The sequence below is a fragment of the Rhinatrema bivittatum genome, chromosome 17, assembly GCF_901001135.1.
Source record: "Rhinatrema bivittatum chromosome 17, aRhiBiv1.1, whole genome shotgun sequence".
Taxonomy (NCBI): domain Eukaryota; kingdom Metazoa; phylum Chordata; class Amphibia; order Gymnophiona; family Rhinatrematidae; genus Rhinatrema; species Rhinatrema bivittatum.
In genome coordinates, this window is record NC_042631.1 from 21,489,705 (window position 1) to 21,510,292 (window position 20,588).

The window sequence follows — 20,588 nt, forward strand, 5'->3', positions numbered from 1 at the left end:
GGGTAAGATGGCAAAGCTTTTTGGGCACAAAAAGTCTGACCCATCTACTCCAGCACCAGTACAGAGTGTTGTCATTCAGCCTCTCATGTTTTCACCAAGTGCCTGGCAGTTGTGGGAGTGCACTTGTTCCCCTACCTCTACGACTGGCTAGTCAAGAGTGCCACTCAGCAGGGTGCACTACGCGCTCTCAATCTGACCATTGCAGTGCTACAGTCTCTGGGGTTTATTATCAAATTACCCCAAGTCCCATCTCATCTTAACGCTGTGCCTAGGATTCATTGGGGCCAGATTGGACACAGTTCAAGCCAGGGCATTTCTGCCCCATGATAGAGCACTCACCCTACCGTCCCTTACAAGTTTGGTCTGCCGACGCCGGCAGGTTTTGGTTCGCCTTCTGCCATGTCTTTTGGGTCACATGGAAGCATCTATCCTTGTTACCCCCCTGGCCTATCTGTGCATGCACAGAGCGCAATGGACGTTGCGGTCTCTGTGGACGCAGGTGACCCAAGACCTCAATGCGCGTATCTGCATTACTCAGCCTCTCCAGGTCTCTCTGTCTTGGTGGGAGGACATGTCCAATCTGGAGCAAGGGGTCCCATTTCAAGTTCCCCTGCACCAGGTTGTACTGACCACCGATGCATCCCCCCTGGGTTGAGGGGCACATCTGGATAGCCAGTCAAGAATCTCAATGCCAGTTCAACTTCCTGGAGCTTCGGGTGATCTGCTACCCTCTTTGGGCATTTCGGGATTGCTCATCCCACAAAGCGATTCTGATCCAGACAGACCATCAGGTGGCAATGTGGTATATAAACAAATTGGGGGGGGACGGACGGACTGGTTCATTCCTCCTCTGTCAAGAGGTGGTGCAGATATGGGCCTGGGCTCTGTCGCAAGGCATACTCCTATGAGCAGTGTATCTAGCAGGGACAGAGAATGTAGTTGCGGACTGCCCGAGTTGAGTGTTCTGACCGCACGAGTGGGCACTGGATTCAACAGTAGCGGACCAGATATTCTGCATGTGAGGACCCCGGACATGGACCTCTTTGCCTCCCATTGCAACAGCAAAGTGAGCCACTTCTGCTCCCTGTTCAGGGCAGATGGACTACCAGCTTTTGATGCCTTTGCGGCAAGGACCTTCTGTATGCGTATCCTCCGCTTTCGCTTGTAATGAAGACTCTCTTGAAGCCTCAGCAGGACAAGGGGACCATGATCCTGGTGGCTCCTTATTGGCCAAGACAGGTCTGGCTCCCACTCCTGAGGGACCTGTCGATCAGAGACCCGATCAGTCTGGGGACCTCCCCCTGATCTGATTACCCAGGATCAGGGCAAGCTGCACCATCCGAAACTCAAGGCATTAGCTTTGACGGCCTGGATGTTGAGAGGCTAGTCCAGTGGTCCCTCTCTGATTGCTGGTTGCTTCCAGGAAGCCTTCCGCCAAGAAGTCATACAGGCTGAATTGGAAGAGGTTCTCCATCTGGTGCAAGGGTCATGGCTTGGAGCCATTCGCCAGTCCCACTCAAAGTTGCTAGACTATCTATGCCACCTCTTGGAGGCTAGGATGAAAACCAATTCAGTCAAGGTACACCTGAGTGCCATCAACGCTTACCATCAGGGTGTTGCTAGTATATACATCTCTGTGCAGGGTCTGCTTCAGCTGAAGCCTCCCCTCCAGCCTCCCTTTGTGTCCTGGGACCACAACGTAGTATTGGTGTGGCTCAAGCCTCTGCGCTCTTGCGATCTGAAGTTCCTCACCTGGAAGATTCTCTTCCTGGTGGCGGTCACTTCGGCATGCATGGTTGGTGAGCTTCAGGCTTTGGTTGGGTATCCACCTCACATGAAATCTTTTCATGATAGGATGCATACGCAGAACCAACCTAAGTTCCTGTCTAAGGTGGTGATTGATTTTCATCTCAATCAGTCAATCATTCTGCCCACCTTCTTTCAGAGGCCTCATTCACACCAGGGTGAATACGCTCTGCACAGTTTGGATTGCAAGAGGGCCTTAGCTTTCTATTTAAATTGCACAGCAGGCCACAGGCAGTCCATACAACTCTTCATATCTTTTGACAAGAATAGATTGGGAATTGCGGTGGGCAAGCAAACTCTAACTGGCTGACGGACTGTATCTGCTTCTGCTATGCACAAGCGGGTCTTCAGCTTGGAGGCCATCTCAAGGCTCATTCTGTGAGAGCTATGGCGGCGTTGGTAGCGCACTTGCGGGCGTGGAGTTCCTTACACATGTTTGCTGCCCACTACTACTTGGACAAGGATGGTTGGCACGACAGTAGCTTCAGCCAATCTCTCCTTTGCAATCTCTTCCAGCCTTAAACCCAACTCTCCCTACCTAGGGCCCAGTGTTAGGGTTCAGGCTGCCTCCCTCTGTTAATAACAGCGCCGTAGTTCCTTGTGCCCATTGGCACCAATTCGAGGCTATTGGTCATTGTGGTATCTGGGAGCAGCCTGTAGCTTGGTATCCACCCATATGTGAGGACTACTATCCTGCTTGTCCTAGGAGAAAGCAGAGTTGCTTACCTGTAACAGGTGTTCTCCTAGGACAGTAGGATGTTAGTCCTCAGGAAACATGCTTGCTACCCCACAGTTGGTTTTTTTTTCTAATTCTTTGGCTTGTGAATTCTATGTTACGAGACTGAAGAGGGACCCCGTGTGGACGCGTGAATATTGGCATGCTGGGCATGCTCAGTGTGCCAGTCAAATTTTTTAGAAACTTTGACAAACGATTTCCGTGCCGGGCTCCATCTGATGATATCACCCACATGTGAGGACTAACATCCTACTGTCCTAGAGAACATCTGTTACAGATAAGCAACTCTACTTTACTACCCTTAACAGAAGGCATGGGGGATAACCTGCATGGAGCAGCAGTTACTACCCCTAACAAAAGGCACTGGGGTAACCTGCATGGAGCGGTACAACTACCCTTAAAGGAATACATGGGAGTAACCTGCACTGAGCGACAGTTATGACCTCTAACAAAAAGCATGGGGGTATCTTGCATAGAACGACAGTTACCTCCCTTAACAGAATACATGGGAGTAACCTGTATGGAGCAGCTATTAATATCCTTAAGAGAATACATGGGGTCAATGTGCATGGAGAGGCAGTTAATATCCTTAACAGAAAGCATGGAGTGGCAATTATCACCCTTAACAGAATACTTGGGAGCAACCTGCATGGAGCAGCAGTTACCCCTTATCAGAATACATGAGAGAAACTACATAGAGCAGCGGCTATTACCCCTAACAAGCATGGGACGGCAGTTACCACCCTAACAAAAGGCTTGGGGGTAACCTGCATGGAATGGCATTTACCTCCCTTGACAGAGTACATGTGGGGAACCTGCACACAGCAGCGGTTACTATCCTTAACAGGACGGATGGGGACAACCTGCAGGGAGTGGCAGTTACCACCCTTAACAGAATGCATGGGGATAACTTGCACGGCATGGCAGCTACTACCATAAACAAATAGCTGGGCAGACTGGATGGACCATTTGGTCTTTATCTGTCATCATTACTATGTTAGCATATGATGACAAAGGCCTGCCAATAACAGCTAGAGCCAAGCTCAGACTGGCAGTGTGTCAGCTTTCTCATGATACCTGCGGTGCTGCCAAGTAAGAAGGGCCACCAGAGAGCTTTTCCTCTGCTACTAACATAAAAAGGATTTTCTAAAATGTGCCTTCAATCCACGAGATGTTCTGCCAACATTCAATATAGCATCAGGCCTACAATGCCCTATATCATGAGGAGTCTGCCAGTGTTAAACAACTTTCTGCTTATGGTCCTTATTTTCAGTGACCTACAAACCTTTGGAGCTGTGCTGTATGTAAGCTGTAGTGCCATCTGTAAGCGTGACTGCTTGCAGACTTACGCCTTCCATGGTTTCTAAATTGTCACCATCTAAAGAAAAAAAAAAGGCATTGCATAATTTATCAACCAGTATCAAGATCTTAAGCAGTCACTAACATCCATATAAACCTAAGGCACCTAGACCGATCAGGCAAACCGATTCAGATTTCAGCTTACAAATCAAAGTATGATAGCATATCCTTACAATTGCCTAGGAAAACAAATATGGTATTAATGAAACTCAGAAATTACATGGACGTTATGAATGAGTTTAAGTGTTTCGCACATTATGAGACTGCAAAGAACTATACAATAAAACAGTGGATTCAATCCAGTGAAATCTGATCATGCTTTATGTGGTAAGAATAACTCGGGAGTTTAAACAAACAGTAATTTCACTTCAGAATTAGTGTCATTATGATTCATCAAGCACAACAATGAGATCTAAAAAGTGCAAGCTTGTTAAATTCTACCTGTGGCACATCCAGCCACAGAATATCTGAGATGTTTAATGCTTTCACAAAGCTAGTAAACAGTATCAATACACTGGATTTAAAAAGGTAGGACAAAATGAAATCTCACCTGCCACAGCCACAGTCTCCGTGAGACAGAGAGTGACGTGCTGAGCTTCACCGCCTCCTCCGGGAAACTCTGCCATTCCCTGGGAGTCTCGATTTATCTGGGCTAATAACATTGTGCACCTGCAAAGGAAGCACTTCATCATTTAGTAAGGACACGCAGAAATATGAGCTAAGATTTACAAAAATACGAGGAAGTGAGAGATACTAAGAGCAGACCTGCCAGCATCCAGTCATCCACTACACTCTCGGTAAAGAGGCATTTCCTCAAGTTTTCTCTGAACCTCCTCCTTCATATCAGGACCCTTATCGTTGAATTTCTTTTTATGCAATAATTCCATTTTCCGGTATTTTATTGAAGCCTGCTAAAAGACATGAACGCTTCTATCATAGCCTCTCCTTTCCTGCGCTCCTCCAGCAAGTAAACCTCTCTAGGGAATATGCTGCAGGTTCTGTACTATTTCAATAGCCTCTCTTGGAGAGCATGGAAGCAGTTCAATGTTCTTCCAAAGGCATAGCCTCCAGACACGCACTCAGCATGGAGCCCCTCTAGTAACCTATACAAGGGCATTATTACCTCCTTTTTCCTGCTGCTAGACCTCTGTTTATGCAATCATGCATACAGATTTCTCTGTTGCTTTAGGACATTAACTGGCAATCGTCAAGATATCTGAAACGATTACTCTTTGGTTTCTGGTTTAACAGCTGCTAATTTTGTCCTAATATGTAAGCGGCTAATGGAATTTTGTGCAACAGATATGTGATTTTACACTTTTTAGTTCTGGAGATAAGACACAGGCCTTCAAATATCTGAAAGGTATGAATGATGCACAAACAAGCCTTTTCTGCTGGAAAGGAAACTGCAGAACTAGGAGGGGGGTAATCAGAACCAACATCAGGAAACATTTCTTCACAGAGAGGGTAGTGGATGCATGGAATGCCCTCCTGGAAGAAGTGGTGAAGATGAAAACAGTAATACAATTTAAAAAGGGCATGGATAGAGAATGGAAATGAAAAAAATGGAGTAACCTATGTTAACTTTAAGTGTAACACTTCTGCATGGAGTAACCTGCACAGAGCAGAGGTTAAACCAATGGCAGGTTGCTGGGCAGACTGGATGAACCTTTGGTCTTTATCTGCTGTCATTTACTATTTTACTAAGTTATAAAGCACAGCTTCCAAACTCTTGACCATTTTTTCAAGTCCCCTTTTTCCATTCCTCATGATGCATCTACCCCGTTACAGATTTGGGGTGTACAGGGAGATACGCACCTACTCAGGAGGCTTTTAAAATTTGCTTAGCGTGGTGTCAGCCCAACAGATTTGTGTATCTCCCAGTTTTGGCGCATCGGGTTTTTAAAATTCACCTACTGGTATCATTTTACAATCCTGAAATTGCAAACAGGTCAGTGCAATTCAATAATTAAAAAAAAAAAGTGATTACCTTAAATGTTTGATTTAAAATCCCAAAATATTGTTATGATGGTTCCAAGATGAGGGGGCCAAGACTCAGAAACACCCAGATATGCTCTCCTGTGAAAAGGAAAAGGGCTTAGCAAATCTTTTCAAAATTAATTGTCCCAGTTCTTTCATCCACACATGCAGATGGCCAAAAAGAAATCTGAGGGTAGTACGGAGAGGTTAAAATATCAATTAACTCAAAAAAAAACCAAACCTAAATGCTCAGGTGAAATGAAGTTGAGTTAGTCACAGTATTGAATGCTGCTGTCTACAAGTCTCATTCAGGCCGATACAGTAAGGAGCGGTAGGAAGAGCTACATTAGTGCCGGGCGCACCTGCGTTTGCCGTACGCACAGTCCGGCTCACCTACCGCTCGATACTGTATTAAAATCACATGCAAATTCAAGCCGCGTCCAACACGCGTCCATGAAGCAAAATCCATTTTACTGTATAGGCGCTTTATACAGCGCCTATACAGTATCTTGGGTGAAATGACAGGCATCAGGAAGTGGATCCCAACTTTAACCAAAGAAAACCTAAAAACCTAAAATCCCCTCCTCCCGAAGCGACTCGACATGTAAAATATGTGAATAAGTGTAACCAACTTACTTAATCCTTAAACAATTTAGCCCCAATTGATCTTACTATTCAGTTTCGCACCAACAAATCAAAAAGACCAATAAGAAAAGCTTATCAAGGCTCCCTTTTTGTCCCTCAAGCCAAAAAACCACTAAGTAACAGAGCTTTTTCCACGGCAGCTCCCCCTCATTGGAATTCACTTCCTCCAGACCTTAGACAGGATCCCTGCCATCAATCCTTCAAGAAAAATCTAAAAACTTATCTATTTAATCTAGCATTTCCCTGATTTCTTACTGTAGATTTACCATGGCAAATTCGATTTGTTTGTTTCTTTTTATAATTTCCTCCCTCTAATCCTTCCTTTTTTAACCACCTTTCTGGTCCCTCTGTTCTTTTTTTCCCCCTCCCTCTCCTCTCTCATAATTTTCACTCAGTGCTCCCTCTCCTCTTCCTCTCTCATAATTTTCACTCAGTGCTCCCATGCTCTATTTTCTCTCGTTACTTCCATATGTTATTTAATTTTAATTTTTTAATCCATTTTTTGTTTTCCTGTAAGGCATCTCGTAAAGATGAACAATTCAAACTCTGTGTTTTATTATTGTTCCAACAGGTTTTCATGTTTTTGATGTTCTTTGTTACATGTAATGCTTTTTCAAGCAAGTTTTAATTGTTCAATGTAAACCGATTTGATTTGCATCTAATGCAAGAAGACCGGTATATAAAAACCAAAAATAAATAAATAAATACTTTTTGTTTCTTTTTCAGCCCTTTCAGCCTTCTCTGCCGTCCTCCGGAGGGGGCAGCCGGCGGCTAAAGCGGCTTCCAGCGGCCCCCGCCGGCGAAGACGGACGAACGCACGCCCGTAGTGCACGGGCGTTCATGTGCTTTCATTGGCTTGAGTGCCCGTCAATTTGGGCGCTCTAGCCAGCGAAGCGCATGACGTCACGGCGTACGCTTCGCTGGCTAGAGCGCCCAAACTGACGGGCGCTCAAGCCAGCGAAAGCACATGAACGGGCGTGCATGACGTCACGGCGTACGTCACGCACGCCCGTCCATGTGCTTTCACTGGCTTGAGCGCCCGTGCACTACGGGCGTGCGTTCGTCTTCGCCGGCGGGGACCGCTGGAAGCTGCTTTTGCCGCCGGCTGCCCCCTCTGGAGGACAGCAGAGAAGGCTGAAAGGGCTGAAAAAGAAACAAAAAGTAAGTTGGTTACACTTATTCACATATTTTACATGTCGAGTCGCTTCGGGAGGAAGGGATTTTAGGTTTTACATATTTTACATGTCCAGTCGCTTCGGGGAGGAGGGGATTTTAGGTTTTCTTTTGGGGGAAAGTTTGCCGTCTACCCCTACCCCTGCCTCTAACACAGGGGTAGGGGTAGGCGGTCAATTAGCAGGTTAAACGCGCGGCTAAACTGAGGTTAAAAAGGCGATAGTCGGGGCGCGCGTTACTGAATGGGGGGGAATAGCTAATCCGATCGTTTACATCTCATATACATGCCGCGGGCAGAAAGGGTTACCCGTTGATTTAAAAAAGCGGTAAGGATGGGTTAAAAGGGATAGTGAATCGCGGGTTGGGCTAACGCGGCCAAATTGTGAGTAGAAAGCGGGTTAGAAGCAGGGTAACCGCGGCCGCATTTTACTGTATCGGCCTGATTGTTAGGCCATTATTATAAAAAAATTGTAATGCAGTTTTAACTTTTTAGCATTGTCGTTATATTTTTTGTAACCTTGATTTTTTGGTATAAATGCTTTTTTATGTAATTATGTAAACCAATATGACGGTCCCCACCAAATACCGGTATAGAAATTTTAATAAATAAAATAAATAAATAGAAATAGCACCAAAAAACAAACTTTTCAAAAGATCACTCTTAATTATGGACATTTATTGTGAGCCACCTAGAAAGGTTGATAGTGCTGTTAAGAAAGATTATAAATAAAGGTTTCCATGTGCCACTGTGCTTTAACCCCTTTCTTATGTATTTATCTGCTTATTCTTCTTGCTGGCATTTCTTGTGCAAATTTGTCTTCAGAATTTCTCAACTTAACCCCAAACAAATAGCCCATCAATGTCTTTACCAGGTGACAAGTGTCATCTCCCTTAGCTCTGCCACATCTGATTAACACTACACGACACAGCAAAAGGCCTAAAACTTATTATGATTAAATCAGGATATTATAAGTTACAATTACTAAGGCCTTTAAAAAAAGATGCTTGCAAAGGAAGATCTCCTAGCTGTAATCTAAGCAGTGATTCTCCCCAGCCTGGATTATTGCAATGCTTTATACATCAGCCTGCCAGCATACGTTCTGCGCGCATTTCAATTGCTCCAAAACTCCACTGCTCGGATGATAACAGGTTTCAAGAAGAGAGCGCATACGTCTCCAACCTCATGAGACTTGCACTGGCTACCAGTTAACATGGCAGTCCGTTACAAGTTGGCTTATTTGGTTTTAAAAATGACTAGTACAGAGAATTTACCATGTAATTTATCCATGTTACGTGTTCATAACCCCTCGACAGCTCAAAGAACCTCACAGAGAGGATTACTGGAGGCTCCCTCGGTATGTAGTACAACTCCAGTTGGAGATAAGTTTCAGGAAAATAACATGACTTCTGATTTGAGAGTTCTAAATAGGCAAATCGTAACTAAACTGAGTGCCCTTGATATAGGTCCTAAAGTGACTGATCAGGTTAGAAAGTGAAGGGGGGGGGGGGGGCAACAAAGGGTAGTGGTAAATGGATTTCTCTCAGAGGAGAGGGGCATTACTAATGGGGTGCCACAGGGATCAGTCCTTGAACTGGCTCTTTTCTTAAACAATATTGTGAAAGGACGACCAGGAAATCTGCAACACGATCGACACCCAGGAAAGTGTTGAAAACAGGAGGCAGGATCTAGCAGAATTTGAGGAATGATCTAGAGTCCAGCAGCTAAGATTTAATGCTAAAACATGCAAAGTTATGTATTTGGGCCACAAAAATTCAAAGCAGTACAGTACAGAAGGTGAAATTCTTCTAAGTATTCAACAATAATATCTCGGGGGGACGACGACATGTGATTGTATCTGATGGTCTTAGTATCTGATGGTCTTAAGTTGGCCAAGCAGGTGGATAGGTGGCTACAAAAGCCAGAAAGATGCTTGCGTGAATAGGAAGAATGATAAGCAGAAAAAAGGGAGGTGATATTACCCCACATAAGTCCCTGGCGAGACCTCATTTGAAATGTAAACAGATGGTGGCTAAAATGATCAGAGGTCTTTGTTCTCAAGCCTATCATGGCAGACAAACATCTAAGCATGTACATCCTAGAGAAAATGTGGGATACAGAGAAGGGCAACCAAAATGATAAAGGGGATGGAACAGCTCCCCTATGAGGAAAGGCTGAAGATGTTGGGGCCGTTCAGCTTGGAGAAGAGACAGCTGAGGGAGGATATGATAGAGGTCTTTAAGATCATGAGAGGCCTTGAACGAGTAGATGTGACTCAGTTATTTACACTTTCAAATAATAGAAGGAATAGGGAGCATTCCATGAAGTTAGCAAATAGCACATTTAAGACTAATCAGAGAAAATTCTTTTTCACTCAACACACAATAAAACTCTGGAATTTGTTGCCAGAGGATGTGGTTAGTGCAGCTGGGTTCAAAAAAAGGTTTGGATAACTTCTTGGAGGAGAAGTCCATTAATAGCTATTAATCAACTTTAGTTAGGGAATAGCCACTGCTATTAATTGCATCAGAGGAGAGGGGCATTGGAATGTTGGAGAATTAATTGCATCAGTAGCAAGGGATCTTCTTAGTGTTTGGGTAATTGCCAGGTTCTTGTGGCCTGGTTTGGCCTCTGTTGGAAACAGGATGCGGGCTTGATGGGCCCTTGGTCTGACCCAGCATGGAAATTTGTTATGTTCTTATATATATCCAAAGTATTTAATGCACGGGAGGAGGGCCTTTTTCAATGGAAATGTTAGTGGAAGGGTGTAAACTCAGGAGTAATCAAAGAAAATATTTCTTTACAGAAAGGGTAGTGGATACATGGAACAGCTTCTGGTGGAGATAAGAACAGTACCTGAAATCAAGAAAGCATGAGACAAGCACAGGAGACCTCTGCGAAAGTAGTAGGGACTGTAGAACATAAGAAATTGCCATGCTGGGTCAGACCAAGGGTCCATCAAGCCCAGCATCCTGTTTCCAAAGAGGCCAAACCAGGCCACAAGAACCTGGCAATTACCCAAACACTAAGATCCCATGCTACTGATGCAATTAATAGTAGTGGCTATTCCCTTAGTAAACTTGATTAATAGCTGTTAATAGACTTTTCCTCCAAGAACTTATCCAAACCTTTTTTGAACCCTACTACACTAACTGCACTAACCACCTCCTCTGGCAACAAATTTCAGAGCTTTATTGTGTATTGAGTGAAAAAGAATTTTCTCCGATTAGTCTTAAATGTGCTACTTGCTAACTTCATGGAATGCCCCCTAGTCCTTCTATTATTCGAAAGTGTAAATAACCGATTCACATCTACTCGTTCAAGACCTCTCATGATCTTAAAGACCTCTATCACATCCCCCCTCAGCCTGCTTTTGCTCTGGTTAAGGTGGAGCCCGTCCTGTCAGAATAGGCTCTCCCGATCCCCAGTACCTAGTAACCATAAAACCTTCTTCCCTGTACCCTTGACACATCGAGTCTCCGGTGCATGGCCTGCTTTGGGGGTCCTGCACATGGAACATGACTGTTTTGGATTTCAATGACCCCTCTAAGAGCCTAAATTTAGCTGTGCACACTTCATAAAGGGGATGGAACAGCTCCCCTATCATTTTGGTTTCTCTTCTCTGTACCTTCTCCATCGCAACTATATCTTTTTTGAGATACGGGGACCAGAATTAAGCAGTTGAATAGAATGGGGACTTCAGTTGGGACTTATTTGTTTTTACATTTGTTTATTGCACAATACTTGACCATTTCTTTAAGTAAATTTGGCTTGTGAACTAATTTTGAAAATGAATAAATATAAATTTAGCAATTGGTGTGGCTGAGTAGACTTGATAGACCATATGATCATCTTCTGTCACATTTCTCCATTTACTCTTCTCATGCACTATCCATGTTCTGAAATCAACTCTTCTTGAACCTTCATGTTGGAGGAGGCTGTATACAGTGCATTTCTGATGTCCTATGAGTAATGTAAACCCATTCAGACACATAATAAACTAATCCAGCATCACAATGTGCATGCTGATGCCCTCCTTAAATCCCTAAAAATCCTCTGCAATGAGAACACTAATGCAAGAAGTTCAGCAGGAAACAAAGACCCAGAAAACGTACGAAAGACCTGAATCCTTGAACACAAAAATGAAAGCATAATGGTTGGAGGCAAATGAACTTGAATTAGCACATATGCTTATCAGAATGGTGCAACTGTAATTTATCTTATGCACCTTTAGGGCAGAAATGAGGTCTTGGTAAGTCAAAAATAACTTCAAAAATCATATATGAAAGTATTACCACCACTGCAAAGTATCTAGCTTAACCAAATCTAGTCTAGAAAAAAACATGTTTGTAACAAAATATAACTACAAGTAAACTTTATACCTCCTATTGGTGTATCATACTATCCAATCAATAATTAGAATATAATCCTAATAAAGTATGAATGATGTCAAAATTGAACAAAACCATGGATCCAGAGGCGAGAAAGCTAAGGAGGAGGAAAGAACGGGATATCAACCACTACCAACATCTAAGAATCAGGCCTAAGAATCCACAAGAGACCGGCTAACTCCAGTGTATATGCTGCCATAAAAATAGAACTTTAGTGAGAAAAAGGATAAAGTCTTCCTTTTTGGGTTCTGAAAGCTATGTTGGTTTCAGTATTCATTGTTATGCAGAATAAAGGAACACACTCATGTTGGGTATTGGGATAAAATGCCCAGGGACCAAGATTCCTCAACTGTACCAATAATAAAGCAGTTCTGTTAAGAACTGGACTGATCACCCAGGTAAGGAATACGGATCTTTATATTTATTTATTCAGGCTTATTAACCACTTACTCAGAGAAACCCTGATTGGTGTGGTATACAACACATTTAAACAAATCAGAGAACTGATATATAAAAAGAGGTTCTGATATAGGACTTCAAACAAAGGCAGTGAGGCACACCAGAAGTATCCAGGTATTGCTATTCCCTTCAATATACAATTGTAATTCCCTATGCTTGGGAATCCCAGCTTTAAGACCGAGACCATTATAAATTGTTCAGAACAGTGCAGCTCAGCTTGTTAACTGGAATCTCTCTTTGCAAGCATCGCTCACCTCTACTGGCTGAACATCATTGGCTTTCGATAATTTGGTAAGTAAAATAAAGGTATTGTTATTCATACATAAGTTACTTTATGCAATGGTTCCTATCTGGCTTAATTCAATGCCTTGTATTTACAAACCTTCAAGAGCTTAAGATCAATCAATAAAGACTTATTAGAGGTTCTATCAACAATACTGGCACATCTCGATAAAGGGATCACATCTTCTCTCACTCACAGGACTGGAATCAGCTTCCAGAATTTCTGCAACTACTAAATGATCTAACAGTTTAAAAAAAAAAAAAAAAAAAAAGTTAAACTCATCGCTTTCAGGAGGCATCTGATGTATATTTCATATCTTTTACTTGAAATCACAAAAATAATGTGTGTTTGATGAGTAAATCTATTTTATGGATTAAGTTAATCCAATAATCCTTGTCTGCTTCAAAGCTAGCTTCAGTCATTCATTTGATGTTAGAGGCAAGTAATCAAATCTGCACAAACACATGAATTTCTTAGTACTTGTGTATTCTCACAAAGAAAGGATAGAGATGGCCTCTAGAAGGGAGCCTGAAAATCTGTCTGCTACAAAAAATGTTTCTTCTAATGATGGTGAGGTTTCTTTTTATAACTATGCTTATGAATTAAAAAGCAGGCCTGGTAATCCTAAACAAGGTCAAACATCTCAGTGACAGCAAGCATGTTGATGATCCAAGCAGAAAACCCAATCTGTGATCCACGGGGCTTACTGCCACCACAAAATATTAGCTGCAGGCAAGTTGGGTATCAGGTTACAAAGTCCTTGAACAGAAATGCATATCTTTCATTTACCAGTCAAACATCTAGGCCCGCTAATAACAGACATGTGCAAACAAAATGCACTCAGATTACATTTCTCACTTCTATATTAATTCTTTATGGAACAGAAATTCCCAAGTCCTAGGCTCTTGTTTTGCTTGCTATTAAGACTATTTGGATAGGCAAACGTTAAAAAAATGTAACTGGGTATGAATACTATATTCACTCATTTTCTTCTCATTATGCAAAGCTTACGACTAACTTATTGCACACCTGGGTTCTTTTTTGGATAACTTATCAGAGAATGTCATGCCCATCAGTTTGAGCAAAGAAGTTTAAAAAAATGCTATTAAATAAAAAAAATCAGTTGCCTGTAATGCATACTGTACAAGCAACATGACAGTTTAAATGGGGTGCAAAACTATGCTATTAAAAGATATTCAAATATGATTAAATTACATTAACTATACAAGCAGCTCACTGAATAAAAGCAAGTGTTGCAAGTTATGCATTTGTATGACTTGGGCCCTTGTTTTCATGTTTTTATTTTGCCTGGGAATTTCAGTGCTTATACTAAAGAAAGACAAGAGAAACTGAGTTGGAAAACAAGTCTCCCCCCCCACTAATTTGTCTATCCTCATTGTTATAATAAATACTGATCACCCCCAAGCGGAATAAAACAAATGTTATACATTAATTTTATTTTACACAATTAAGCTTGTTTGTTAAATGTGGGTGACAGCACAATAAATCACAAATACTAACAAGGGCAAACAAGGACAAATCTTATTCCTCCACCTATTAACTGTGAATGTGGCCGAGTTCTCTCATATCTCTCAGTTCACCAATCTGTAAGTTCTGGGAAAATTATGCATATGAGTAAATCTTCATGGACAAAGTCTTCCTGCATATATTAACGATTAACAAAAAAAAGAAAAAAAAAAAAAAAAAAAGAGACACACTGAGCCAAAACACATCCAGCTATTTTTTTTTCTAAAGAGTGCAGGAATTCTACAGACGTGAAGCCATCACTACTTTTCCCTTTCCCCTACATTAGGCATGAAAACTTTAGGTAGAATACACCCCCAGGGATGGTCACATACATGTAGCCAGACACACTAATTATATGTATCAATGTATTAGAATATAAAGCACTACATAAACACATTCTCATTACAATCCAGGTAAGGGAATTAGCTTCAGGAATAGAAGACTAGATGCGATTCCTTGCAATTAGAACAGGGTTTTCCAAAATCACTGAAGCTAATTATCTTACACCCACAAAAGAAACATCTTTCCATATTCAAGAAATCTCCCGGGAGAACCCGAGCACAGACCGAGAATGGGCAGGGCTCAGGAGTTATAAGCATCCCCCCCCCCTCCCCCTCCCATTAACACCAAATGAGAAAGAGACGACACAGCGCTAAAGCTTTGCAAAAGGTTTTATTTATTAGCATGGAAAGGAAAAAAAGGCAGCCCAAGAGCACCAACAGGCCATGTCCGCTCCGGGCCGCCGGAGACCTCGGTGCGCCCGGAGGCGGAGACCAGTCGCCACCGAGCGCAAGAAGGGAGGGCGAGGGACGAAGCAGCCGGGGGACTCCGAGAGCCAGCGCTCCAGCGGAAGCGCCTGCAGGCCCGAGCGCGCAGCGGGGTGGGGGGAGGGGAGGGCGCCGGAGGGAGGCCGCGAGAGAGCCGCGCCGGCGGCGGGCGCGGCCCGAAGAAGGCGACGACTCTAAAAAAAAAAAAAATATATATACAAAGCGGCAGCCGAGCAAGGAGGCAGGCGAGCGGCGGCAGCAGCAGCAGCAGCGCCGCCTGAGGAAGGGAAGCAGGCCGCTGACGGGAGAGCGCCGCTCTCCACAGGCGCTTTCCCCTTCTGGAGATGGCTGTTGGAAATAAGGCATACTGGGTAAAACACATTTATATACTAACCTCCGAAATTTTCCAACAATTCCTCCGTCCGACCACCATGCATCAGGGCAGGAAACGGCCGGGGACGAGGGAGCCCCGCACCAGGCATAGCGGCATAACACAGCGCCGGCCTCGGCCGGGGGGCGGGGCGCCTTCCGCGCTCGCCCCTGCCGGTTGGCTGAGCTCTCCTGACCGACGGCGGCCTAGGCGGCTTGCCATTGGTCGAGGGCCCCCCCCCCAACCCCTGTCCGAGAGACTGAAACGTGCGGCGTCGTTTTGAAAGGGTGGGGGGAAAAAAAAGAGGGCGGGGCTGACGTTCCGCCGGGAGAAGGAGATTGGTCCGTCTGGCCGTCGGCGGGAGGGAGAGGGCGGCCTGCTCGTTTGGAGGGAGGAAGGGGGGAGGGCCACGGGTCGGACCAGGCTGTCGATCAGCGTGCCTCGCGCTCCGCCCAACCCTGCAGGGTTTTAGAGCGATGCGGATTCCGGGGCGCCGGAATGGACGCCATTTTCTAGCGCGGGATGGTGGCGGAGGGAGGCAGTAACGGTGGCCCTCGCTGGCGGCAGAGCTCCTTTCCTGGGAGGAACCGTGGCCGAGCGTATAGATGAACTGGGTCGATGCTGGGGCGCGGGGGGGTTTCCTCCCCGCCCCCGGCTGTAGCGGATTGAAAGCCATAGCTGTAGGGGCTGTGCTCTTCTCGCCTCTCAGTTTAGAACCGGAGGGTCCGCGAGGGCGGTGGGCAAGAGGTGCAAGTGTGAGTCTGGTAAGATGCTCACGTGCACCGGGGCCTCAGTGAGGCCGCCAAGCAGGAGCTTTCCTCTGATCGAATCGGCTCTCGTGCGGTGTTTCCCCCCCTTTGTTGGTCTTTGCCCGTCAAGGGTAGGTCCTGGGAGATCATCTGTTTTAAAGAGGTTCCAGTAGTTCTGCGAGCCCGCGGGAGAGAAGCTTAAGGAGGGGTGCTAGCAAAGCTCCTGAACACGGCGATTGGCTTTTTTTTTTTTAATTGGGTGACTAGAGACTTGATCAAGGAAGAGTGAATTTCAGCAATGCTTTTGTTAGGGTCCCACCCTAAAGGAGAAACCCGGGAGTGGGCCCCAAGTTGGAGGACTGGATTATAAATTGACTGACAGCCGTCAGGGGGTGGTGGTAAATGGAACGATTGGAAGGTTAAATTTGTCTTTTTGCAGATGAGGCTAAGTTCTACCCCTAAAGGAGTAAAGAGAATGAGGTAAAATAGAAAAATTCAAAAGTGATTGAAGGTTGGGTAGTTGGGATTCAATGCCAACAAGTGCAGGCCAGCTATCCAAAAGAGTTTGGTGGTAGGTAATGAAAGACCGATATGCACAAACTGGAAGAGAGAACTGGGGCTGATATTCCCTTTGTGCCAAATGGGGTTGCTAAGGGCAGAAGGCTGTTGGATACATCAATAGGCATAACAGGAAAAAGGTGATAATGCCCCTGTGCAGACCCTCCTGAGGCCTCCCCGGGCAAACTGTTTAGGAAAAAAAGCAACTAAAAGGGGGTGGGGGTTTGTATGGAAAGCCATTTAAGATGAGTCTTAAGAGAGCTTAATATGCCTACAATGGCAGAGAGAACAGATGATACAGACCTTCAAGTCTTTTCCAATGAAAAGGAAATTGCAACACTAGTCATGCTATGACCAGCCAAGGGGTAGCACTGTCAGGAAATTTTAAGGGGAAAGGATGGTGGATGTATAAAAGACCAAGAAAAGGTGGTGAAAATTAAGTACAGTACTGGAATTCAGAAGAGCATGGTATAAAGACATAGGAATGGAAAGGAAGAAAGGGGATACTTTTCTGTTACATAGTGGGGTAGCCTGCAAGGAGCAGCAGTTGCTACTACCCTTCCCAGAAGGCTTGGGCATAGCCTACACTGACCAGCAGCAGGTATTACCTTAAAAAAAATTACTGGGCAGATTAGATTCATAATATTAATCATCATCAGATACACTTTTGCTGATTTTGTTCTTTGTCATTTTATATTTAAAACATGTAAACATATGCACACAGATCTTATTTTACTCTCCTTGCTGTGCTGTCAAGGTGTTTATGGTTTACCTGTAGCAATGAGATATTCTGTCATGTTACAGTGAATAGCTCTCTCTTTCAAGATACCACAGTAGAACGCCAGTGTCCTCCGATGGCTGCTGTTGGGCACCGTGGAACTGTCAAAATGTCTCATTACTTATCCAATAAAATAATCCAGGTGCAGTATGTTTCATGGATGGGGGTTGATAGTTGCCATCTTCCTCCCCCCCCCCCCCCCCCCCCAAAAAAAAAAAACCCAAAAACCAACCCACAACCCAGTAGCAAACCATAGAAACTTGACTATTCCCTGTACAAGGGATACAAAGCAGCCACAGACCAAAAGAAAGAATTTAAAAAATGTTAGGAAGGTTATTGCAAAACATGGAGCAAAAGCAGATTGTGCCCAGTATCTTCTAGAAAGAGCTGTAGTACCAGTTCTCAGCAGCAGAGGAAATCCACACTAGTCTGCTATTTATGTTATTTATGTAAAGCCTGTGGCTGTTATTCGTTTACTTCCGGTATAACCTGTTGTATGTAAAGCCTGTTGCTAATTTGTTTACTGTAAACCGAGGTGATGTATATCTATATGTACCGCAGTATATAAGAATCTCTAAATAAATAAATAGTTTGGTTACTATTCAATACCCAGCCCTTCCCTCCTATTCTGATACAAGAATCAACTTGGAGCCAGACTGCTTGAGCAAATCCATGCATCCTCAGGGCGTAGGCCACAGGACCAGAAACTGTTTTTGAATTGTGCACAGTTCTAGAAAGACGACAAATGTTTAATTGCTTTTCCTATGCTCCTGCTACACACTCTTAAAGAAAACATACCATTGTCTACAAAACAAAAATCCTTACCATGTGCTAATATGATAAAAAGAGAGCAATGTTTCCAAAGCCTCATTCAACCCTAACACAGAAGTTGCATGCACAACAAGCTGTCAGACTACTTAATTATCTACAGGAACATTAGGTTACGTTAATCCAAACAGGCTTTCAAGTCCTGTTTTCTTAAAAGTTGAATATCATTTTGGAATAGTTTGAGGATCCAATCTAAATATGGCCACCTATGCACTTTTCCAAGTTTTCTTTAATTTCATTTTCTTTCCATCACAATTGAATTGGGAGTCAAATGCATATGAAGTAGGTGGCTAACACTAGACCCACTAATAACCCATTGAGCTTACCATTCTATTTCTGATAGTAGCCAGCGTAGACCACTTAGAAGAACCTAAAAGATCCTAATAGGAAAAAAAAAGTTCATTCCATTTTGCTCCCTCCCAGAAGTCTGACATGGAGACACCCAAGAACTAGCTTATAATTATTTATGGACCTGTATTTCAGAAGCTTGTCCAAACCTTTTTAAAACTCACCTGCACGAGTAGCGTTGACCACTTTTTCTGTCAACAAATTCCATTCCATTTGTTGACTGAGCAAATGTCAACCGCTCTGCTGCTGTGATCCAGATGATCTCACAAACTGTCCCCTTTCCACATTTTCCTCTCTCTGAATAACACCATCATCCACCCTAGCTGCTTGGCCTAGAACCTTGGGACTGCCTGATTCCGCCCTCCTTGGCTCACATTCAAAAACATTGCTAAAATATGGTTCTGTATAATCATCAAAATCCACCATTTCCTTTCTGAATACATTATCAAAACCCTTATGTATTCTGACAGGTCTGCTTCTGAACCTCCACTCTCAAACACAGGGCCTGGTGTAAGAGATAAAGGTGGTGGATCTGCTTGGCAACTGATCATAATGTAATAACATTTGACAAAATCATTGAGGGGCAAATACTAAGGAAAACTGCAGTAGCATTTAATAAAAAGGGAGACATAAAATAAGGACATTTGTTAGGAAAAAAAACCTGACAGGCGTAATTCACAAGGTTAAAAACTTGCAGGAGGCATGGACACTAACATGATCATTCTACAGGCCCAGGCAACATGTATTCCGTGCATTAAAAAAAGACTGAAGGTTAAAAAGAAGAAATTACAGCCAAAAGTGCAGCATTCAAAAAAGTAGAAAGACCCCAATGAGGGAAAACGGAAGAGCCTTAAGCACTGGCAAGTTAGATGAGAGAATTTGCAAAGAAGCTTGCCTTAGAACCATGCTATGGAATCTGTTGCCAGAGGACATAGTCAAGTCAGGTTCAAGAAAGGATTGTACATGTTCCAAGCAAAAGTCCATAAACAGTTATTAGCGAGGGAGACTTGGGAAAGTTAGTGCTTATCCCTGGGGAGTAGGATATAAATAGAGAGTCATTACTGGGGGGGGGGGGAATCTAACAGGCACTTGTGACCCAGACTGACCATGGTCAGAGTGCAGACAACTGGGCTCGATGGACCTTGCTCTGACCCAGCATTTGTGTGTTCTTAGGTGTTCTGGAATTAGCAATAATAGGGTAACCAGAAGCAGCCAGCCATTTGGGAAATGTGTTCACATCACTGCCCAATAATCAACACTTGTTTTCAGATCTATTACAGGAGCCCAGAAGACAATGGTTTAAAAGTATGATTGCATTTTTATTTTATAATTAGATTCCATGCTTAGCAGAATAACTACCAATAAACAATTCCAAGAAAATAGACTATATATGTTTGTTCTCTGACAATTTTTGGAGTGTTCTGTCAAATATTTCAACAGTTTGAGTTAACAGGAAAAAAAAAAATCTTGGTAACATTGCATATTGAGTTAAGATTGACCTGTGACCACACATTAATGGGCTCACCACAAATGATCGGCTTGGTCATTTCAGTGCAGGTAGGATGAAACAGAAAAGGACATCACGGAGCCCCAAGAAATGAATGCACAACCAATCGAATTGCCTAAAAGGTCTGTGTAACCCGCTACTTTACTCCAAAGATTTCCACTGTCCACTGCTGGGGCCCTTTAAACAGACAACACTTCCAGAAATAGTAGAAAGCACTTGAAAATGCAAAGCTTAATAACGCAGTGTGTAAAATGTCTACTGTATAAATTAGTGTGTATTTGAAAGTAATTCATAAGTCTAAACCAATTTAATAAAAGCAACTATTA

At 43.5% G+C, this 20,588-nt stretch overlaps 1 protein-coding gene across 1 annotated transcript in view; it reads right to left on the bottom strand.

Moving 5' to 3' along the window:
- ZNF143 (zinc finger protein 143) overlaps window positions 1–15,736 on the bottom strand; it is a 49,986-nt gene extending 34,250 nt beyond the window's left edge. The window contains exons 1-4 of the mRNA XM_029582836.1: window positions 15,519–15,736; window positions 5,892–5,980; window positions 4,452–4,570; window positions 3,828–3,920 (exon numbers count right to left, since the gene is read on the bottom strand). Of these exons, the coding sequence (XP_029438696.1) occupies window positions 3,828–3,920; window positions 4,452–4,563 (205 nt within the window). The 5' untranslated portion in view covers window positions 4,564–4,570; window positions 5,892–5,980; window positions 15,519–15,736. The remainder of the gene's footprint in view (window positions 1–3,827; window positions 3,921–4,451; window positions 4,571–5,891; window positions 5,981–15,518) is intronic.
- Between the last annotated feature and the right edge of the window lie 4,852 nt (window positions 15,737–20,588).